The sequence below is a fragment of the Daktulosphaira vitifoliae genome, unplaced genomic scaffold (genome assembly GCF_025091365.1).
Source record: "Daktulosphaira vitifoliae isolate Bord-2020 unplaced genomic scaffold, ASM2509136v1 Scaffold_2, whole genome shotgun sequence".
Classification (NCBI taxonomy): Eukaryota; Metazoa; Arthropoda; class Insecta; order Hemiptera; family Phylloxeridae; genus Daktulosphaira; species Daktulosphaira vitifoliae.
In genome coordinates this window covers 17,763,919-17,787,600 of record NW_026099573.1, presented here as the reverse complement: position 1 = coordinate 17,787,600, position 23,682 = coordinate 17,763,919, and the positions used below count along the sequence as shown (strand labels likewise).

At 28.6% G+C, this 23,682-nt stretch overlaps 1 protein-coding gene across 24 annotated transcripts in view; it reads right to left on the bottom strand.

The window, feature by feature from the left end:
- Positions 1 to 23,682, bottom strand: part of LOC126898537 (twitchin) — an 84,728-nt gene that overhangs the window by 17,993 nt on the left and 43,053 nt on the right. For 16 of the 24 annotated variants that reach the window (XM_050672651.1, XM_050672653.1, XM_050672656.1 and 13 more), the window contains 46 exons: positions 21,408 to 22,007; positions 21,220 to 21,349; positions 20,782 to 20,954; positions 20,589 to 20,716; positions 19,669 to 19,689; positions 18,916 to 19,069; positions 18,559 to 18,858; positions 18,333 to 18,499; positions 18,137 to 18,272; positions 17,738 to 18,019; positions 16,433 to 16,738; positions 16,059 to 16,163; positions 15,773 to 15,970; positions 15,584 to 15,708; positions 15,315 to 15,471; positions 14,946 to 15,245; positions 14,711 to 14,882; positions 14,494 to 14,621; positions 14,279 to 14,423; positions 14,071 to 14,207; positions 13,708 to 14,007; positions 13,508 to 13,643; positions 13,198 to 13,364; positions 11,523 to 11,804; positions 11,298 to 11,438; positions 9,529 to 9,687; positions 9,168 to 9,470; positions 8,803 to 9,084; positions 8,436 to 8,735; positions 8,239 to 8,374; positions 8,009 to 8,175; positions 7,817 to 7,949; positions 7,561 to 7,741; positions 7,342 to 7,486; positions 7,140 to 7,262; positions 6,693 to 7,069; positions 6,407 to 6,611; positions 4,356 to 4,661; positions 4,160 to 4,295; positions 3,889 to 4,055; positions 3,534 to 3,815; positions 3,286 to 3,469; positions 3,073 to 3,224; positions 2,889 to 2,988; positions 1,788 to 1,951; positions 1,446 to 1,727 (listed from right to left, as the gene is read on the bottom strand). In XM_050672651.1, the coding sequence (XP_050528608.1) occupies positions 1,446 to 1,727; positions 1,788 to 1,951; positions 2,889 to 2,988; positions 3,073 to 3,224; positions 3,286 to 3,469; positions 3,534 to 3,815; positions 3,889 to 4,055; positions 4,160 to 4,295; positions 4,356 to 4,661; positions 6,407 to 6,611; positions 6,693 to 7,069; positions 7,140 to 7,262; positions 7,342 to 7,486; positions 7,561 to 7,741; positions 7,817 to 7,949; positions 8,009 to 8,175; positions 8,239 to 8,374; positions 8,436 to 8,735; positions 8,803 to 9,084; positions 9,168 to 9,470; positions 9,529 to 9,687; positions 11,298 to 11,438; positions 11,523 to 11,804; positions 13,198 to 13,364; positions 13,508 to 13,643; positions 13,708 to 14,007; positions 14,071 to 14,207; positions 14,279 to 14,423; positions 14,494 to 14,621; positions 14,711 to 14,882; positions 14,946 to 15,245; positions 15,315 to 15,471; positions 15,584 to 15,708; positions 15,773 to 15,970; positions 16,059 to 16,163; positions 16,433 to 16,738; positions 17,738 to 18,019; positions 18,137 to 18,272; positions 18,333 to 18,499; positions 18,559 to 18,858; positions 18,916 to 19,069; positions 19,669 to 19,689; positions 20,589 to 20,716; positions 20,782 to 20,954; positions 21,220 to 21,349; positions 21,408 to 22,007 (9,174 nt within the window). The remainder of the gene's footprint in view (positions 1 to 1,445; positions 1,728 to 1,787; positions 1,952 to 2,888; positions 2,989 to 3,072; positions 3,225 to 3,285; positions 3,470 to 3,533; positions 3,816 to 3,888; positions 4,056 to 4,159; positions 4,296 to 4,355; positions 4,662 to 6,406; positions 6,612 to 6,692; positions 7,070 to 7,139; positions 7,263 to 7,341; positions 7,487 to 7,560; positions 7,742 to 7,816; positions 7,950 to 8,008; positions 8,176 to 8,238; positions 8,375 to 8,435; positions 8,736 to 8,802; positions 9,085 to 9,167; positions 9,471 to 9,528; positions 9,688 to 11,297; positions 11,439 to 11,522; positions 11,805 to 13,197; positions 13,365 to 13,507; positions 13,644 to 13,707; positions 14,008 to 14,070; positions 14,208 to 14,278; positions 14,424 to 14,493; positions 14,622 to 14,710; positions 14,883 to 14,945; positions 15,246 to 15,314; positions 15,472 to 15,583; positions 15,709 to 15,772; positions 15,971 to 16,058; positions 16,164 to 16,432; positions 16,739 to 17,737; positions 18,020 to 18,136; positions 18,273 to 18,332; positions 18,500 to 18,558; positions 18,859 to 18,915; positions 19,070 to 19,668; positions 19,690 to 20,588; positions 20,717 to 20,781; positions 20,955 to 21,219; positions 21,350 to 21,407; positions 22,008 to 23,682) is intronic. The other 8 variants (XM_050672655.1, XM_050672658.1, XM_050672659.1 and 5 more) reach the window with 2 other exon arrangements.

The following is a 23,682-nucleotide window of genomic DNA, read 5'->3' as shown; positions in this document are numbered from 1 at the left end:
ATTAAACTTGTTTATTGTAATATATGATTCAAAAATTAAATATGTTCCGGTGACTTAACCTCTATAAGTAGACTTTTAAAGTCAAAAGCTATATAATTTTGAATAGATATTTAAAATGTTTCTTTAAATATGTTTGCAATACGGATCGAAGTATTTTTTGTCATTGATTTTTTTTAATCACTGTCAGGAATCAATAAGTACTAATCTAAAAAATGTTTCAACTCCAGATTACTGGATTCTTACTGTACTTTTTTTTATATGTCTTTTATACAAAACAATTTTTTTTAATTTTATTTTTATTCAAAATTCCAAAATAGATAGTTTTTTTTACAAAAACAATGAATGGGCCAGTAACAATATTCGTACTCATTAAGGTACAAGCATTTTAATAAAAAAGAAAGTATAAGTAGCGTGGGTGGAGTTTGGGTAATAATATTAAAAGAGTACAAGTTGTACCCACCAATGTTACTAATGTATTCTATGTTTGAAACTCAAAATTACTCGTTTTAAATTTGTTAATCATCATTAAAATTTTTTGTAGGAAAATTTCGAAAAAAGACTTTAGAAAAAAATAAAATACATTTTTTTTATTGTTAAAAAAAACAATAAAAAAACTAACTTAGTGGGTCATGACATAATGGTAACACGGCATAGTTCAGCAAGTATAAATGGTATCTAACATTGACTAAAATTGCTATTATAAAAAAGTTTCTATTTGAATTTGTTATATTTCACAATAACTTTTATATTTGTAATTTCACAATATTTATTTTTTTAAATTTCATTCAAATATTAAATTGTTGGTAAAATATTTGCTTAATTAAAATAAAGTTTTTTTGCGATTTTTTTTTATTTTGATAGCGATTTTTTCAATGTAGAAGAATTATAAGATAGAATTTTAGTATATATCAAAAGCTTTAATTACATAGTTTAAAATTTGTCAGATTTTTAACATTTAAAAAAAAAAAAATTTTTTTTATTCGTGGGTCTCTTTCAAACCTACTTGTACTTCGATCTTTCATTGGATTTTCATACAAATTATATAAGAAGAAACTTTGTATTAAATAGTATATCTTATTAAAAAGTTTCAATCAATCTTTTTTTAAAAAAAGTTGTATTAGTTTTAAAATACAGTAAAATGTGGAAAATGTCATTTTTCAAAATAGCGCAATTTTCAGATATTTTTCTAAATGTCTACAATTTAGGAGGCTTTCCCAATATAAAAAAAAATATATCAGGGTAAAACCAATACCTTCTCAGTTTCGTATCGATTCTAAAAATATGTTTAAAAGTAGTCTATAAATGCAAAAATTCTTAAAAAAAATACAGTGAAATAATCCGATAAAAAGTTATTAGAGTTGTCAGTTAGATTTCTTCAATTATGTATATTAATTAACTAAGATGTAAATTTGATTTTTTTTATTTAAATTAATTTATGTTTTTACCTAGTACTGTAACGTTTGCAGATGCTGAACATTTTCCTAAATCATTTTCTAGTGTCAAGGTATAACGACCAGTATCACTACGCTGTGAGAATGGTATTTCAAAAATGACTTGTGCATTATAAATTTGAATGTCCACTCTGGGACTACTTTTAACTTGAATTTCGTTAATGCTCCATTTGACAGATGGTTTAGGAGATGCTTCGATTGGTATAGTGTAATTTATTTTATTACCAGCTCGAACAATAAGATCAGGCAAGAAAGTTGAGTCGATAACTGGTTCCACTAGTAATATAAAATATGATTTATTATATACTTTTTATATTTTATGTTGAGTTTACTTACTGAATTTTGGTTTACATGTGATAACATCTGATGGTTCACTTGGTTCTCCAGGGCCACCCTTGTTAACAGCTATCACTCGAAATTCGTATTCATGACCTTCTGTTAGATCGGGAACTGTAGCATTAGTTTTCTTTCCATTTACAGTAGCACATTTTTCCCATGGACTGTAAGTCATTGAAAAAAATTTCATGTATAACTTTACATTTTAAAATATTGTTAAGCACTATGTTATATTTATAAAATTAAATTATTGTAAAATAACTTTACTCGTGTTCTCCTTTTTGTTAAGGAAAACACTAGGTAGGAGAAATGAGGAGGTTAGTGATAATAGGCGAAGACGTGATAGGAGAGATGGAAAACTCTAAGTATTTAGGGTCAGTTGTGCAAAAGTGCGGTGGTATTGACGAGGATCTAAGTCACAGGATTAAGTGCGAGTGGTTGAAGTGGAGAGAAGCGTCTGGCGTCTTATGCGATAAAAGAATTCCGATGAGTCTGGAAGGTAAATTCTACAAAACCGTAGTGAGGCCAGCTATGATGTATGGTTCAGAGTGTTGGGTGGTTGATAAGAAAGCAGAGACGAAAATGAGTGTAGCAGAAATGAGAATGCTTAGATGGATGAGTGAATTGACTAGAGAAGATAGGATAAGGAACGAGCATATAAGAGGAAGTATAGGTGTAGCGTTAATCGTGGATAAGATGAGAGAAAATAGACTTTGATGGTTTGATCATGTTATGAGGAGAGAAGAATCGGAAGCTGTAACAACAGTTGTAGAAATGGATGTTGAAGGGATAAAAGGTAGATGAAGACCAAAAAAGAGATCGAGGGATACTATTGAATACGATACGAGGACGGCTGATGTGAACGTAGACGATGAGGAAGATCGTGTCAAGTGGAAGTATAGGATAAGGGTGGCCGACTCCAAGTAGTTGGGATTAAGGCGAGGAAGAAGAAGAAGAAATTATAGTAAAATATAAAAACTTTAATATTACGTGAAATATTCTAGTTTTATAAACAACACCTTTTTAATTTTCAAGTAGTTTTTATTAATTAGGTAATATTAGTTATCAATAATAATAATAATAATAATAAATGGACTGTACCCGTATTTTTCTCGTTTTTCAATTATGTAAGAAGTTATATCAGATCCACCATCTTTTTTCGGTGGTTTCCATTCAAGATCCACAAAACTTTTTCCCCAATCTGTTGAATTAAATTAAATAAAATGGATGCAATTATTAGATTACCTAGTTATTCAATAACTGCTATAAAAATGTATTATCTTACCAGTAGCGACGGGGGCGCCTGGTTTTTCAGGTTTTCCATATGGATCTTTTGCAGTAATACTGTCAAACGTATTAAGAGGCGATGATTCACCTATTTTATTAACGGCTCTTACTCTGAAGTTGTAATTATGTCCTTCAATTAAATGATCAGCTCTAAAACAAGATTATAGATTCATTGTCATTATTAGTTAATTTAATATAATTACAATTTTACCTGAACGATGTTCCGGTAGATTCTCCTATTGGAACCCATCTTGCTGTATCTGCATCCATCTTTTCAACAGTATAATGTGTGATTTCTGATCCACCATCATCTTTAGGAGGATTCCATTTGAGTACACATGAATTTTTGGTAATATCGGTAGGGTGTAATGGACCTTCTGGTGGTTGCGGTACGTCTAAAATTATTTTGGAAATTAGTATATTAAATATATATATATATACATATATTAAATTTTATACCTATAACAGTGACTTTGACTTGTGCTTTATCCATTCCATGCATATTTTTGGCAACAAGGAAGTAAATTCCATCATCTGAACGTTTAGCGTCAATTACTTTAAGTTTTGTCGAATAATCTTGATTATAAATACTCATATTTTCATTTTTAATTAAAACATTTCCTTTAAATGACCATTCTTTAGTTGGAGGAGGTTCTCCAGTTACCTTAACATCGAATTCGAACATATTTCCAGCTTTAACCTTTATATCCGCAAGAGTATTTCGATCAATATGTGGTGCCACTAGTATAAAATAATAATGTTAACTTTGTTTACGTCGTTTAATATATTTGAAAAGAATTTTTTATTGTATTACATTTTTTAAGTCTTGCTGTATGTGGCAATGTAGGTTCACTAGGTTCACCTGAGCCAGCCTTATTAATTGCACGTACACGAAATTCATATTGGGTTCCTTCAGTTAAATCAGGTACGATTCCACTATTTTTGTCACCAGCAACTTCAACAGCTTTGATCCAATTTGGACTGTTAAAAATGTTTAATATTATTTATCTATTAAAATATTTAAACTAATAACCTAAATATTAATTTATATTGACCTTATTTTTAAATTGTCTACATTAATATACCTGAATTTGTCTTTTTTCTCGATTAAATAGCCTGTAATTGGTGATCCACCGTCAGTTTTAGGCTTTTCCCATTCAAGTTCAACAAAGTCTCTGTCAAAGTCTTTAACAATGGGATTGGATGGGCGACCGGGTGGATCTAAAATTTTATTTTGTCAGAAATTATCGATATTTATTCAGATTTAAATTAGTAAATTACCAAATGGATTTTTAGCTTCAATACTTTGGTTAGTTGTTAATGGATCAGATTTTCCTTGTTTATTTACAGCCCTTACTCTAAATTTATATTTATGTCCTGGTATTAAATCTTTTACATTAAAATTGGTTTCTGGACCATCAGTCTCGCCTACAGGCACCCAGCGACCGGTCGCTTCGTCCATTTTTTCAATTATATAGTTTTCAATTGGTTGACCACCATTATCTTCAGGTGGTTTCCATGCAAGTTTACAGCCCTCAGCTGTTACGTCTGAAACCTTTAATGGTCCTTCTGGTGCACTAGGTTTATCTAAATAAGAAGTTAAAGTTTTAATTTTTATATTTTACAACTAATGTTGTAAGTTAGAAATTTTTCAAATGGAAATTTCTTTGACAATCGGAAATTTTTAATAAAATGTATGGATAAAATTGTTTTTATGGTAAATTGAAAATAGTTAATAGATTATAATATTTGTCATTAGTTATAATTAGGGTCTGAATTTATATGCATCTAAAATCTACAAAAATATATGCATTTTTCTTTAAAGTAATAATTTTAAGTAATATTTGTTTATTTTTTTATCACTTTATTTTTCTATATAATATAATTTCCATTTAAAACAAATGCTTTTGAAAGCTTTAACACAGGTCAATGCTGTTTAATATATACAGAGTGGACCCAGATCTAGCTAACTCATATAACTTATGATCAACATAATATTTTATACTTTTTTTTTTTAATCAATTTTTACAATATAGAACTATATTTTAAATAGGTTTTATGTTATTTTTCGAAATTAAAAAAAATATTTTAAAAATTAATTTTTTTATTAAAATTTTTTTTAAGATCTGAAGATAGCCATTTTATAGATAAGTTTTAAAAAAATGTTTATACCAAATAATTATATTTTAACTCAGTAGTTACGTTTATATAGCATCTTGAATTTTGTTAAATTATGATTTTTCTTACAATTTTCCTATGGTATCAAATGATAATCCATATAATGTAAAGGACGGAAGTTAACACTTATTACGTTATATACTGGTAACAGTACACGATTTCTTTTCCATGAAAATTATTAAAATTTAAATAAGCATTTGTAATTAATATGAAAAAACAAGTGGTAGTAAAATTGAATTTAATAATAAAAAGGATAAAAATATTATCTAAAACATGTTGAGTTTTTAATTGAATGAATAGGTTTATGTTTCATAAATTTAAATATGAATAATAGTGAATAAGTGCATTTATTATCAAATCTCCTAATAAGAAATATCCTATAATAATATGATATCAATAATAGAAACACACAAATTAATAATTGTTATCACTTTTAACTTGGCTAACCATCGAACACTTGTAGTTAACATACGATAATGTTTCTAACTTATGTAATAAAGATTAGAGATAATTATTTCTATAAAAAGCGTGTTAAACGTTATTAATATCCATGTAAAAGAAATCGAGTATTGTTACCAGTAAATAACATAATTAGACAATGTTTACTTCCGTACTTTACATATTATAGACTAACATTTGATACCATAGGAAAATTGTAAGAAAAATCATAATTTAACAAATTTCAAAATGCTATATAAACGTAACTACTGAGTAAAAATATAAGTATTTGGTATAAACATTTTTTTAAAAACTTATCTATAAAATGGCTATCTTCAGATCTTAAAAAAAATTTTAATAAAAAAATTAATTTTTAAAATATTTTTTGTAATTACGAAAAATAACCTAAAACATATTTTAAATATAGTTCTATATTGTAAAAATTGATTAAAAAAAAAATAATAATATGTTATATAGATTATAAGTTATATGAGTTGTCAATTTTCAGTAGAAATCAGTAGAACTTATTTCCAATTTTGAGTAAATCGCATTCATTGGGGGTGTTTATCTTCAAAATATCATTTATTTGATAAATGTACACATATAATGTACATAAGAATCAGCGCCATTGTATATAATATACATATATTTAATATATTTGTATGTATACGCATAAGATAATTATGATAATTTAATAAAATTAAAAAATTATATACCTAAAACAGTAATTTCAGCATATGCTGTATCTTTTCCATTTATATTTTCTGCTGTTAATGTGTATGTTCCAGAATCTTCTCGAGTAGCATTGCGAATAATTAATTTAGTATTGTAATCTACGTGTGTCTGTTTAACACCGTCGCCTGTTCGGATATCTCTATGGTTTTTAACCCATTTAGTTTTTGGAACAGGCTCACCGGTAACCTAAAGCAATTAATTCAAGTATTATGTCACAAACTTTAATAGGAAATTTGTTAGAACTAATGTTTAAAAAAAAAAACTAACTTTAATATCAAAACTTATAGTTTGTCCTGCTTTAATTTTGATGTCATTTAAGTTTGTGCGGTCAATATGTGGTGCCAGATTGCGTGGTTTAGTTATAATAGTTTGTGTTGGTTCACTAGCTTCTCCAGGGCCAGCAGCATTTATTGCTCTAACTTGGAATTGATAAGGTTCGCCCTCCATCAAACCAGGAACAGTACATGTTGTTTGTCCTATTGGCACTGTAAGTGCTTTTTCCCAAGTTCCTGACTTATCTTTCATTTCCACTACGTAACCCGTAATAGGCGAACCACCATCATCCTTTGGTGGTATCCATTTTAGATCGACAAAATTCTTATCCCAGTCCGTCACTTCTAAGTTACCTGGTTTTCCAGGTTCGTCTAAAAAATATTATGTATTATATATTACTATATATATATATATATATTCCAATGTAAGTATTTTAGTTACCGAAAGGGTTTTTAGCAACGATTGATTTATTTGTTACCAATGGTTCAGATTCACCTTCAGCGTTGACAGCAGTAACGCGGAATTTATATTCCTTATCTGGCGTTAAGCCAGTTACTGCAAGCGCTATGAGAATAATTTTAAAACATAAGCTTTTGTTTATTTATTTTTACTTCAAATACAAAATTCAATTATTCAAATTTACCTGTATCGGCTGTTCGACCACAAGGAATCCAGCTGCCTTTCTGTACATCGAATTTTTCTACTAAATAATATTCAATTGGTGTACCGCCGTCATCTTCAGGTCTTTTCCAGTTTAATTGACAGCCTTCTTTGTTTATATCAGAAATCTTAATAAAAATATAAGTAGTATAAATAAAGAAATGGCATTTAGATAATGAGATCAATATTTGCTGGTTAGTACCTGTAGTGGTCCTATGGGTGGAGATGGTTTATCAGTAACTATAACATTAATAGTGGCAGTATCTTTTCCGGAACTATTTACGGCTGTAACAGTATACTGACCACTATTACCTCGATTAACTGGTCGTATTATTAACTTAGTGTAATAATCTACTATTTCAATATGAACGTGTGGCTCAGATCTATTTAAAAAATATTTTGTGTACTATATTTTTATTAAATAAAATGATTAGAACACTCAATATTATTGATCTTACTTTAAGGGCATTGCACCACATCTCCAGTCTACATGTGGAGGTGGTTCACCTGTGATAACTGCGTCTAGTTTTAATGACGTACCAGCAGATAATTTTACATCATGTAAATTACGTCGGTCAATATGTGGAGCCACTAAAAAATAAAAAAATATTTGTACTTAAATAAATTTCTATAAAAAAAATTTTACTAACAATATCGTGGTTTTGCTATAAAGGTGGCTGTTGGTTTACTAGGTTCACTTTGACCAGCTTTATTTACAGCAATAACACGGAATTGGTATTCGTTCCCTTCGATTAAACCATTTACAGTTCCTTTAGGTTCTTCACTCATAGTTTCACCGGCTTTTTCCCATACCGGACTAAAAGTTATATAATGAGTGTTAAATAAAAAAAAATATTTCATTGCTCACAAAATATCTTACCTATATTTATCTTTTTTCTCGATTATATAATGAGTTATAGGAGTTCCACCATCACTTATTGGATTTTTCCATACCAAATCAGCATGGTTTTGACTCCAGTCATTTATTTCTGGAGTACTAGGTGTGTCTGGAGTTGCTAAAATAGTATAAAAAAGATTATACATTTAAATAAAATATCAATATATAATGTCACTTACTGAAAGGGTCTTTAGCAACTATAGTTGATGTAGTTTCAAGAGGTTCCGATTCACCTTGACCATTAAGAGCCTTAACACGGAATTTATATTCATGTCCAGGGATTAAGCCTGCAACTTGCATCTCAGGATCTTTAGTACGTCCAACAGGCAACCAAATTCCATTTTCAGGGTCGAATTTTTCAACTAAATATCCTTCTAATGGTTCTCCCCCATCATCCTTTGGTTTTTTCCATTTCAATTTGCACCCGTCTTTGTTAACATCTAATACCTCTATTGGACCTTCAGGTGCACTAGGTTTGGCTGAAAATAATATAAAATAAGTTTAATTGTGAAAGAAATTAAAGAGGTTTACGTTATAAGTACTTACCAAGAACTGTAATTTCGATTTCTTCCTCGTCTTCGCCGTATTTATTTGTGGCTACGATTTTATATACTCCAGTATCGTTTCGCATTGGATTAGAGTGATAGAATTTTGTATTATAAGGTACATTGTCTATTTGATAAATGCTATTATTGCGTATATTTTTATTGTTAAATGACCATGTAACATCTGGGGCTGGCTCCCCAGAAACTTTAACATCGAAAGAAACCGGTTCACCTTCTCGAATAGTTAGAGATTTTAAGTTTTTTCGATCAATTTTAGGCGCCACTATAATTATTAGTTTAATTGTTGTTATAATATTATTATTATCACATTTTTCATTTGGTTTATAAAAAAAAATCCAAACTTACATTTTCTTGGTTTGGTTATGATAGATGCACTTGGTGGACTTGGATCTCCTTGTCCTGCTTTGTTAACCGCCCTAATTCTGAATTCATATTCCACTCCTTCCTCTAAGTCATCAGCTCTACCTTTTGTTACTGGTTCTTTATTTTCACCAGATTTTATCCAACGGGATGTTCCTTTCTCTCGTTTTTCAATGACGTAACCTAAAATGGGAGCACCTCCATCATTTAAAGGAGGTTCCCATTCCAAATCAACAAAGTCTTTGTCCCAATCAGTAATTTTTGGTGCAGTAGGTGCATTTGGTTCATCTAACAGTTAATAAAAACATATAATGACGACTCAAAAATGTTTGTTGTCATATCTTACCAAACGGATTTTTAGCAATAATTGAATGATCAGCAATAAGTGGTTCAGACTCGCCTTCAGAATTAACGGCACACACGCGGAATGTGTACTCTTGACCAGGAACCAAGTTTGATACAGTCAAATTAGGTTCTTTACTTCTACCAGCCGGTACCCAACGACCTATATAGACAATAGTATTTTAAAATAATAAAGTAATGAAAGTCATAGTAATCATAGACGTTTCTTTTGCACTGAAATAAAAATTAGCTACATAAATATTTGGATAAATCAAGATTATAAAGAGCGCCAAAGAAATTTCACGAGGAACTTAAGACAGCTACTGCTTCAGTGAAGATCATCAGATGACAACAATTGGTTTATTCAATAATACAATTTTATTCTTTCACTATGCAAAAAAAGTAAATAGATGCCCATAGCTTTTTTATAGTTATATATTAACTTGTAAAGATTGTGAAGAAAAAAATTGTAAATAAATATGAATTTTAAGAGTATTAGCAAAATCTTCGTAGCTTACGTACAAGATTAGACGCTTTAAAATGTTATATATTATTGTATATAATATATTAGTATACTAATTAAGACGTGACTTAATAATTGAATTTTAGATTCTGAATTTTGCTCTAATTTTTATAATGTTTATTGTATTGACCGAAGCTACAAAACGAGTCTTTCTTTGAGTGGAGTTGGTAATATGTGCTTATGAGAGAATATTTTTATAAGTTGTTGCGATCTTCATCACTAATGTAGAGTAATTTTTTATCACTACACGTGGTAGTATTAAGATAACATTTACGCTGATACCTTGCAGTCGATAATATCTAACATAAGTGCTTATTATACTTTTATTTTAATAATGAATATAGAATATTGGACACAATAAAGTAATGCAGATATTATTTATAAGTGTTTTTCTTCTTCATCTTCAAAAATAATAACTTCAATGTTGTTTTCTCAATAAATAGCCCACAAAAACACCACATACAGTAAAAAATATGTAAAAGTCTTAAAATACGTTATAACTGATTTTGTTGATTTTTAATTATTTATTTTCATTTTATTTTTTGGAAAACGCATATTCGTTTAAAAAAAATTCTAGAAGTTTAATTTTTTATGCCAAGTACGATAATTATATTAAATTTATTCTTTTATTTCACCCTAGTGGTCAAATAGAGCATGCTATTTTGGGGTGTCCCGACATCTTGCAAGCTAAGTCTAACTGTTTAAAACCTGTCGCTTACTTGAGGCGTAGAACTATCTTATTTTAGCGGCACTCCTGTTTTTGACTAGTGATGGGATCTCAAAGATATTTGTGACATTCTATATATTATAAAAGTTTTTAGTGTAATAATTTTATAATTTCACCTAGTCATTTATTAGCATTATTTTAATTATTTTAATAGCTTAACTTACTTAACTATTGTACATAAATTGAACAATATAATTTTTTCTACTATCATTTCTAAAGAATATAAATTTAAATTTTAAAACCCTATGATAATATATTATCTCGCCATAGGTTGGCGACCTTATCTCTTATTATTTTTTTATTGTATGATGTAAGAGACAGATTCGTTATCCGTTATGGCTAGTATTTAAATTTTAATTTACACCCTTACAATTACTATGTTTATTCTAATTTATATTTACTGCATAATTTAAGTTGTTCAGTTCTATCTGTAGTCTATTCCCTTTGGGTATCACACCATTTAAATAAATAAATAAAATTTAATAATGTAAAAGAAAAAACCGATTAGACAATTATAGCCTACCAGTGTCGGTATCCATCTTTTCTATAACATAATGACTGAGTGGGACGCCTCCATCGTCTTCGGGAGGATTCCATTTTAAGGTGCAGCCTTCTTTGTGTACATCTGATATTTTTAATGGTCCTTCTGGTTTTCCTGGTTTATCTATTATTACAATGATTTAGAAGTATAAAATTTGAGTGTTTAACTTAGTTATTTGTTTACATATCAATATTGACTGGAGTATACCTAAAACTGTGATGTCGAATGATGCTTCATCTTTACCAGAGTCATTTTCGGCTTTTATAATATACGCGCCAGTATGTGATCTATCCACAATAGATACTGAAATTTTTGTTCGGTAATCTTCATATTCAACATTAAAGTTATTTTTGCTGTCAAGGCGTGCTTTATTGTGATACCAAACTTTAGTTGGAGGAGGTTCTCCGCTAATTTTGACATCAATTTTAACATGTTGTCCAGCTCTTAAAGTCAAATTCTTTAGTGTACTTCTGTCAATAACTGGTGGAACTAAAATAATAAGTTATTATTAATTAACTAATTAATTAATTAATTAAATATACATATATTTATTTTAATTATAATAGCTTAAATAAAATTAAACATCTAAATATTTTATGAATTTTATATTTATTTAATTATAAAAAGGCTAATTTTTGTTTAAGGATAATTGAACAGTTATTTGACTTTAGTCATAGAGAGAGACTACAGTCAATTTCATCTGGTATGAATGAATGAAAAATTTTTATTGTCATTTTATGTTATAGTAATAGACAGTAATATGATTTTTATTCTGTTAACCATAATACTGTTGACTCATAAGGGGGAAATGTACATTGAACATCTATAAAAATACAGTTAGTAAAAAGTTTTAGGAACAACGAAATTTGTCAGATTTAAGCCTCTGTAACTTTCAACAAAAGAAAATATGAATCATCAAATTTTTATCAAATCTCAGACAAACAAGCTCCTATAAAAATTAAAAAAAAATGTATTCATGAACAACGAAGTTATACGAATATAAGTTCATAGATTTTGGAAAAAACCGAAGTCATTGCTGTTTTATGTAAACAAAGATTACATTATTTTTTAAATGTTTAATCAATAAAAAATGAATAACTTAAATAACTAAAAAAAATTTTAATTTTTAAATGTAAGTAACTTTTTTTCAAAATTCAAAAAATATGTAAAATTTAAATATATAATTTTTTTTATGGTAATTAAATTTTTTTTTTATTTTGAAAAAAATACTCTTAAAATTAAATTAAAGTGTGTATGTTCCATAATTATAAGATTTTTAATCGCTAAGTTATGGAACCGCAAAGTTGTAGTGTTAATGCATATAACTTTACATATTTCGCAATGACTAGATCAAAATAAGTTATTTACAAAATTATTTTTTTGGTGTTAGTGATCTTTTCTTAATATACTATCAAATTTTCAAAAAAAATCTAAGACCCAAATGCTCACGGTTCATGTTAATTTTCATGGAATCACCCTTATCACCCTAACCACCCTTAACTTATTTTTATTTTAATGAGAGATAGTATAATTATTTTATAATTCATAATCTTTTAACAATTTAAATTCGTCACACTCTTCCTATAATTTTTATTTTTTAAATTGACTTAAGTCACTTAACCATTTGTAAAACTCAATTTTTCTAAACAAAATATTATATAACTCTTTAATGTTGTTTTGGGTAATTCTTATTTTCTAGAAAATCTTAAATTAAATTATCATAATATATTTTAAAACATTACTCTGCATTTAATTTTTCAAGTAATATAACAACTATTTTATAGATTTTATTGTTTACTCGACAAACTTGTAGTTAAATTATCTACAATAGAATTTTGGTTAAATTATTTTAGAGTAAAATATTGTAGGTACTTAATCTTACCATTTCTGTCTTTGGTAGTAACAGGGTCACTAGGGTCACTTGGCTTACTCATACCACCTTTGTTAACAGCAATAACGCGGAATGTATACTTCATGTTTTCAGCCAAATCAGGCACACGTCCTTCACATTTATTTCCAATTAACTCCGTTGCTTTTTGCCATTTAGAACTAATAAATTGAAAACATAACACGATGTATTTATGCAGACAAAATAATAAATATTTAATTTTGAAGTATTCGTTACGTATAAATGTAACGATCATATAATTTCATGAATTACAATTTTTACGCAATGAAAAAGATGTGAATACCTATATTGATCTTTCTTTTCGATTATGTATGATGTAACAGGAGCACCATTTTCATTTGCTGGTGGCGTCCACTTCAAATGTACACTATTTTTGTTCCAGTCTTTAGCATACGGTTTTCCTGGTCGATCAGGTTCGTCTATAAGATAATTTATGATCATAAGTATTTGAAGTTAATTCATTTGAATTACACCAACACGTACTGTAAGGATTTTTGGCTACAATTCCAAAATCTGTTTCTAAAGGCTCGGATTCTCCTTCCGCATTTACAGCTTTTACACGGAATAAATACTCTTTGTTTTCATGTAAACCTGTAACTTCGGCTTCTGGTAGTTTAGAAACACATACTGGGACCCATCTACCCATTTCTGTGTCCATCCGTTCAACTACGTAATGATCAATAGGAATACCGCCGTCGTCATCAGGTTTCTGCCATTTAAGTTCACAACCAGTAGCAGTAACTTCAGATACCTTGAGTGGTCCTTTAGGTTTACTTGGTGCAGCTTTACAAATAAATGAACCATTAGAAGAAATGTTGAACATTAATAATTTACAACAAAACTTACTAAGTACAATGATTTCAACTTCTGCTTTGTCTGTACCAGAATCATTTTTGGCCGTTATCGTATAAATTCCAGAATCAGATCGTTTAGCTTTTTGTAGAGTAAATGTAGTTTTGTTATCTTCATTTTCAATTGTTAGCCTATTAGTACATTTTATATCATTGCTGTATTTATAAAATAAAATCAATAATTATATAATTAAAAAAATTACCTGTCATTAAATAAAATTGGTTGTCCATTGAACATCCAACTTATTGTTGGTGCAGGCTCTCCTTGAACATCCGCATCGAATTTTAAGAATTTTCCTCTGCGAATTTCTTTCTTGTCCAAATTTTTTCGGTCAATTTTTGGCGCCACTGAAAATAAATTTACAAGTGTATATTATATTTAAGTTATATAATTTTTTGTAACTGTATAAAAACTCACAAAACCGAGGTTTAGCAATAACTGGTTTTGAAACATCGCTTGGAGGGCTAGGTCCGACTTTATTAGCAGCTATTACTCTGAATTCATATTCATGACCTTCAACTACGTCGGTAACTCGGCCAGCAGTTCTGTTTAAGATATAAATATATTTACGTATTTTAAGTAAATTAATAAAAATGTAAAAATGTTTAACTTTAAAAGAATAAACGCTACTAACTTATTGGGTACTGTTAAAACTGGTACCCAGTTTCTTTCATCCTTATCTCTCATTTCGACAATATATTTTTCAATAGGTGCTCCACCATCAGATTCTGGTGGAGACCATTCGAGATCAATGAACGTCTTGTCCCAGTTGGTGGGAACTGGTTTACCAGGCTTAGTTGGTTCGTCTACAAGTATAAATTATTTTTTTATGAGAAAACAAGTATTAAAATATTTAAACTTTATTTTACCAAATGGATTCTTGGCAATAATGAATTTGTCAGCTTCTAAATCATCAGATTCTCCTTCCTTATTCACTGCTCTTACTCGGAACTTGTATTGTTTGCCTTCTTGTAGACCAGTAATATTGGCTTCAGGTTCGCTAGATTTTCCACAAGGTATCCATTGTCCAGTAAGTGGATCAAGCTTTTCTATTTCATAATATTCTATTGGTGTACCACCATCATCTTCTGGTTTCTTCCATTTAAGTTTACAACCACTCTTTGTTATATCTGATACTTCCAGAGGGCCACCAGGTTTTGTTGGCTTACCTTTATTAATATTTACATTAAATTTTGAAAAAAAAAAAATAGTAAATTATTAACAAGATAAAAAACTACCTAAGATGGTTATATCGATTGTTGCTGTATCTTCTCCAACAGAATTTTTAGCTGTTATCGTATAAACCCCACTATGTTCACGTTTTGCTTTGCCAATCATTAGTTTTGTATTGTAGTCAATATTAGTTATTTCCAACGAATTTCCAGTTGATAAAATCTAATAAATGATATATATATATATATAAGTAAAGTAAATAAGTAAATAGTAATTATTTAGATACATAAATCTATAGATAGATATATAATTGTATAACTTGTATTTTACTTACGTTATTTTTAAGTGTCCATGTAACAACTGGAACAGGTTCTCCACTTACGTTTACGTCAATCAATTTAGTGTGCCCGACTTTCATAACAATATTTTGCAAATTGGTTCTATCAATCCTTGGTTTCACTTTAAAAAAAAAAAATTGTAATATATAATAGATAATTTTTTCATAACCTAAATTAAATCTTACAAAATTTAGCTTTTGCAATATGTGGCAATGTTTCTTCACTTGGTTCACCTGGTCCCGCTTTATTTACAGCTCTTACTCTAAATTGATACTGGTGACCTGGTTCTAATTTTGGAACTTTACCTTTGCATACATTTCCTATTATTTCAGCTGCCTTTACGAACGAAGGATCAAATTTGCCTTTCATTTCAATAATGTATCCTAAGTAATTTTTAAAATTAATAATTAATATAAATTTGGAATTTATGAAAATAAATGATTTTATATGAAAGATAGAAAAAATTTCAACCTGTTATTGGAGCTCCCCCGTCTCTAAATGGTGCATCCCATTTAAGGTCTACAGAATTTTCGTTGTAGTCAGTAATTTCAGGTAATCCTGGAGCTGATGGAGCATCTTTGAACAAAATAATAAAAGTCTTATTTTTTTTTTTGATCTTAAATAAAGTGATTTAGTTTACATATAGCATACACAAATTCGGGAAAAAAGTAATGATTTGATGTCTGGTGCTCGGATCTTTATTTTACATAACAAATAAACAATATTTTTGTTACATTGGTCATATAATTCAAGAAAAAAAAAATAAAAAAAATATCAAAATATTGTATGGATGAATGTATAATACGATTTGCTGAATAATTTGTGTCACTAATAATTTTGCTTACCATATGGATTTTTAGCGAGAATTGAAGCATTTGTGTCCAAAGGTTCTGATTCTCCTTCTTCATTTAATGCTTTAACGCGGAAGTTATACTTCTTATTTGGCTCAAGACCAGTTATTTGATGGTCAGTATTTGATGGATCTACAAAACCAGCTGGTACCCATTTACCAGTTGTTGTATCCATTTTTTCAACCAGATATCCAGTTATAGGTAAACCACCATCATCTTTAGGTTTTTTCCAATGAAGCTTACAACTATCTTTTTGCACGTCAGTTACCTCAAGAGGTCCTTCGGGCGATGACGGTTTATCTGATAAATAATATAATTAATAATTATTGGACTTTATTATTACATATTTTTTTTATTTGCAGCCAGAGACGAACTGGTCCACTGGGCTACTATGTCAGAGCACAGTGGGCCGGTGATAATTGAATTGACGACCTAAAAACAGTGGGGCAGAGTATATATGTTTATACCTAGGCGGTAGGAATATTACATCCAGGAAATGTCTTGTTATATAAATAGCAGTACCCAATCTTCACTACCAGTAATTAAATAACTTTTAACTATTAATAACTTCTGAAATAGAGGTCAAAAGTTGTTATCGACCAGTTTTTCTTAATTACATAATTTTCTATTTAATTAGTTATTAATTATGTATGTTTCTATTTTAAAAATAAAGTTCACATTCTTATAAGGTATGAACATAAAAAATTCATTATGAGTGATAAATTGAAGAATAATAAATTGAACTAAACGAAACCAATAAAAAAATTCTCAATATTATTTTTATTTTTCGATTACTTAAATAGTTTGTGATAAGTGAATCACCTTAACACACGGTTTGCTTAACATCGTTCCATGAGGAGCACTTGTGAAGTTATCACCTCTAATACCGTAACGTTAACTGCGAACATTGAGTTTTGTATATTATATTATTTGATACTTCTACGGCATTAGTTGATTAATTATATTGTTGTTGATATAATAAAAGGTTCCGCGCTATTTAACTGCTTTATACATTTGTACCGAGTACCTCATTTATTTTTACACTTTATCGTATCATATATTATTATAAAAGTTTTTAATAATTAGGAAATTCCGATCAACAAAATAGTAATTATAACTGCTAAAATTATTAAAAAATAAAAAAATCTACATTGGCATATTGTACATAACGCTAAAAGTATGTGGAGTAAAAGGGATGTGGATGATTGTCTTTATAAAGATAGACCAGTCAAAAATATACCCCACTGTAGTAAAATCTAAATTAACACCATAACATTGGAAGGTTTAAAAATTACATACCTAAAATAACAACATCAACTGTAGCTTCGTCGACTCCAGAGGCATTTTCTGCTCGTAAGGTATAAATTCCAGAATTTTTTCTGCTGTTGTCAGATAAAACCAACTTTGTATTATAATCTTCGTTATCAATTTTTACTAAACGTCCTGATACTAAAGTTTTATTTTCAAACGACCAAGTCATAGTTGGAGGTGGTTCCCCTCGTACATCAACGTCAAATTTAACGATTTGACCAGCTCTTACTATGACCTTTTGCATTTTATCTCGGTTTATAAGAGGTTTTACTAAAAAAACATAGTTAAGAAATTTAAAGAAAATTTTAAAATATTTTAAAATTATGATATTGTAAAATAAATTAAATCGTATCAATAAATGTTAAATTTATTATGTTGCCAACTTACAATTTTTAGCTTTAGCTATATGTGATTTAGTAGCATCACTGGGTTCTGATGGTCCGGCCTTATTTAGTGCTCGTACTCGGAATTGATACTGATTTCCTTCTTTAAGATTTTTTACAGTACCTTGACATATTGGTGTCTAAAAAATAATTATTAATTAGTCTTAAAATGTTGTTAAATTGAAATTCTTTTGTCATACTTTTGTAGTTAAAACTTCATCCCATACAGTAGACAATTTATCTCTTTTTTCAATAACATAGCCAGTTATAGGAGCTCCTCCATCGTGTTTTGGTTCCGTCCATGTTAAATCAACTCGATCTACATCCCAGTCTGTGATTTTAGGTGTTCCAGGCTTGCCGGGAATTTCTATATGGTGTAAAAATTAACAATTGGGTTTCAAGAGATTTTTATTTATTTTATGTTACCATAAGGATTTTTAGCAATTATCGTGCTTTCTGTTTCCAAAGGTTCAGATTCACCTTCCTCATTCATTGCTTTCACTCTGAATGAGTATTCATGACCTTCTTGTAAACCTTTAACATCCATCTCAGGTTCTTGAACTCGTCCAACAGGTACCCAACGTCCTGTTTGTGCGTCCATTTTTTCAACAACATATGCTGTAACTGGTTTACCACCATCATCTTTAGGTTTTTCCCATTTGACCTTAGCACTACTAGCTGTAACATCTTTTACTTTGAGTGGACCTTCAGGTCTTGTTGGTGGACCTATAGAAGAAAAAAAAAAGTAATCTTACAATCATAAAAGAAATGTCTTTTACATACAAAGAACAGTAACTTCAACAGTAGCTTCATCTTTTCCAAAATCGTTTTCAGCAATAATTTTATAAACACCCGAGTCTTTTCGTGTTGTATCTGACAAAGTGATTTTTGTGTTGTATGGTACATTTTCTATTAGTACGTTTGCTTCGGATATAACCTAATATCAAATAAAGAAGTATAATGAATTTGGCCGTTTTTCATTATATTAGTTGATTTTTGCACAAATTTCAAACATGAAAATAATAACAACCAAAAAAAAATACCAACTATCCAACTTTCTACACAAAGAATAATTCGAACATAATTAAGCTTATCTTATAATTAATACACTCTTATAGTTCATTAAAACAAATTTGATATAGTTTTTTTAAAATATCAACTATTTTTTTCTAAAAATGATCTATACACACAGTTATAAGGATATCTACTAATATAATAATTTCTAATACTACTACATTACCAAACACAAAAGAATAATTCTTTGGTAATAAATGAATTATTCTATCTAAAACAAATATATCCATGTATATTTCTCAGGATAATACATGTACAATTCTATAATTTGTTACTTTAAGACTTACTTCAAGTTCATGTATTAGATATTTCTATTAATATTTTTTATTTTTAATCTTACAAATAACTATTTTAAAACTAATGTTCTTAAATAAAACTTAATTAAAAACAAAACGAAACTGTTTCTACTAAATTAATTCAAAATCTACATAGCTAACAAGATTTTTATTATATTTTACTCACAGCCCTTATAACTTGTTCCGTCTGAAATAAAAATTACCAAAAGGTAAATAATTATTTAGTAAAAAAGGATTAATTATTTTTAATTAAAAATTATTTTTAGTGACTAGAGAAGATAGGATAAGGAAAGAACATATAAGAGGGAGTATAGGTGTTGCGTCAATCGTGGATAAGATAAGAGAAAATAGATTTAGATGGTTTGGTTATGTTATGAGGAGAGAATAATTGGAAGCTGTAAGAACTGTTATAGAAATGAATGTTGAATCAAGAAGAGGTAGAAGAAGACCAACAAAGAGATGGAGGAATGTAATTGAATGCTATATGAGGACAGCTGATGTGAGCGTAGATGTTGTGGGAGATCGTGTCAAGTGAACTTTAGGATAAGGGTGGCCGACTCCAAGTAGTCGGGATTAAGGCGAGGAAAAAGAAGAATTAAAAAAATATTTTAACTACACATATACCATTCAAAAATGTTATTACTACTAATTCAAATAAAAAAATTTAAATTTAGACAAAAGATAATAATTATATTTAACAAAAATTAAATTATAACATAACTACTTGTAATTTTTATATAATATTATTTAATAGGTTCTTTGAATTTTTTACATACCCATGTCTAATGGAAAGGATATAATAGTTTCTTTTCTGATAATAGCAATTCTATCATTATTTATTTTTAATAAAATCGAACAATATTGCATCAATTATTAAAATAGGCGGAGAAAATAACCGATGGTAAGAAAAAATTGTCCAATTATTAAAGATGTAAAACTCCCTCTATCGATTTAGTATTTTACAAAAATTTATTTCACTGGCACAAGTAATAGCTTTTAGAGAGGACATCGAACATAATTAAAAATATTCATAATAATTATTATTATTTATTGCGACGGTAAAGAAATAAAGATATGTAAATATACCTCTTTGTTTATAAGTTCCCATCTGACAGTAGGAGCTGGTTCACCCTTAATATTAACGTCATACTTGACCGTCTTTCCGCCTCTTACCACAACATTTTTCAAATTTGTACGATCAATTCTTGGTTTTACTATAAAACGAATAAAATTTTAAACAATAAATTTTTTATCATTTTATTTATAATTTAGCACTAACATGACTTGTGTTTAACAATGTGAAGTTTTGTTGGTTCTGATGCAGGCGATGGCCCTGCTTTGTTAACGGCTATAATTCGGAATTGCAGTTCTGATTTTTCTTTTAAATCTGGTACTTTAGCTGTTAGATCTGTAGCTGATACTTCTATAGCAGGCTCCCAATTCTGTTTAAACCTTTTTAAAAAGAGTAATTTTCCTTAAAAACTATGTATAGAAGCAAGTACTAAAGGAGCTGTTAATGTTTTTTTATAATGAAATAGGATAGTTTTTTATTTTGATATTCCGGAAAAAAAACTTTTAGTTACTTATTTTTTATAATTTACCTTATTTAGAAAAATACTATGAATATAATTCAGTATTTTGAAACAAATGTATAATTGCATATGTTTTATTTTATTAATATTTATGATATATATTATTGAAGTCTGAAAAATTTTACCTGTCTTTTTTTTCAATTATATATTTTTCAATGGGAGCACCGCCGTCTTTTTCTGGAGCAGTCCATTTGAGTGTCACGCTTTGATTATCATAATCAACTATTTCAGGTGTTCCTGGTTTGGATGGTTCATCTAAATCATAATAATTATTATTTATAGCTATATTATTCGAAATTTTTTTGTTAATTACCGTATGGGTTTTTAGCAATTATTGATTTAGTTGTAGTTAAAGGCTCTGAATCTCCTTCTTTGTTTACAGCTGTAACTCTAAATTTATATTCTTTTCCAGCTTCTAAATTAGTTACTTCGAATTCTGGTTCTTTAATGCTATCTTTTGCGGGTACTTTACCAACGCGTACCCATTTACCGGTATTGACATCCATTTTCTCGACTTCATATTCAGTGATTGGACTTCCACCGTCATCTTCAGGCTTCTTCCATTTCACTTTACAGCTCTTTTTGGTAATATCCGTTACTTCTAATGGTCCTTGTGGTGAACTTGGTTTACTCAATACAGTAAACTCGAGAGTTGCTTCATCCTTCCCTGATGCATTTTCAGCTATTAATGTATATACACCAGTATCTTTACGAATAGCTCCTGTTATAGTTAAAGTAGTTTGATAGTCGATGTTTTCGATTTTTATTCTTTCATTGTTTATAACTGTTTGATCTTTTAGTTTCCATGTTAGCGTAGGTGCTGGTTCACCAGATACATCAACTACCCATTTTTGGTTTCTGCCAGCCTTAATTGTAATATTTTTCATTCCTTCTCTATCGATTCTTGGTTTTACTATACACATTGATTAAAAAAAAAAGAAAAATTAATACTGATTAAAATATAACATAAAAATAAAAAAACGGTAGCACAGTGGGGTCGCGGCATAGTGGAGACATTGCATAGTAGGGTCCAGTATAGATTTAATCTGACAGTGATTAAAATCACTATCATAAGAAACGCTTCGATGCAAATCTGTAGATAGTGTTTAATTTTAAAAAATTGATGGATAATTGCAAAAGCAACATCAACTTCTATTAAAATAAAATACAAAACCCATAATTATCATACAAAAATAGTATATTTTTCAATATGGTAGCCATTTGCGTATAGAAGATAGATCGTCGGGACAAATTTTTTTTTTTCATTTTGTAGTACATAAAATAAGCTTTAATTTTATATATGTTTAAAGGACGCAGTATTTCCGGAACATTTTCAAAAATTAAGTTGAAAAAGTTATTTTTTGTAAAAAAGTTACTATTTTAAATCCTCCCAGTGAGCAGAATAAGTGTTAGATTTTCAAAAAAAATTATATCAAATGAAAGGGAAATATCTAAGGTTTCAATACAAAAAAATATTATTTTTATTTGTTCATTTTTGAAAAAGTTATGGCAGTTTTAAGTACAAAAAACATCCCGATAAAATGTAATTTTTATCGCAAACATTACATTTTTTTTTAAATTTTCGACAGCCATTTGCACATAGAAGATAAGATGTCGGGACAAATTTTTTTTTTTCATTTGATAGTATATAACATAACCTTTGATTTGATATATGTTTAAAGGACGCAGTATTTCCGGAACATTTTCAAAAGTTCAGTTGAAAAAGATCTATGTTTTTTACAATATTTTAAGTTTTGAACGCCCCCTATATAAGGGGAAATTGTCCAATTTTAATAAAAAGTATGTCAAATGAAAGATGTACTTATAATGTATTTAGAAAAAAAAAATTTGTGCTGATATATACATTTTTCAAAAAGTTATAGCATTTTTAAGTTGAAAATTTAAAATCGAAAATCGAAAATTTTAACACAAAAATAGTGTTTTTTTAACTACGGCAGCCGTTTAAATGTAGAAAAAAAAGTGTCGGGACAAATTTTTTTTTTTCATTTTATAGTACATAAAATAAGCTTTAATTTGATATATTGTTTAAAGGAAGTAGTATTTCCGGAACATTTTCAAAAATTAAGTTGAAAAAGTTATTTTTGTAAAAAAGTTACTATTTTAAATCCTCCCAGTGAAGCAGAATAAGTGTTAGATTTTCAAAAAAAATTATATCAAATGAAAGGGAAATATCTAAGGTTTCAATACAAAAAAATATTATTTTTATTTGTTCATTTTTGAAAAAGTTATGGCAGTTTTAAGTACAAAAAACATCCCGATAAAATGTAATTTTTATCGCAAACATTACATTTTTTTTTAAATTTTCGACAGCCATTTGCACATAGAAGATAAGATGTCGGGACAAATTTTTTTTTTTCATTTGATAGTATATAACATAACCTTTGATTTGATATATGTTTAAAGGACGCAGTATTTCCGGAACATTTTCAAAAGTTCAGTTGAAAAAGATCTATGTTTTTTACAATATTTTAAGTTTTGAACGCCCCCTATATAAGGGGAAATTGTCCAATTTTAATAAAAAGTATGTCAAATGAAAGATGTACTTATAATGTATTTAGAAAAAAAAA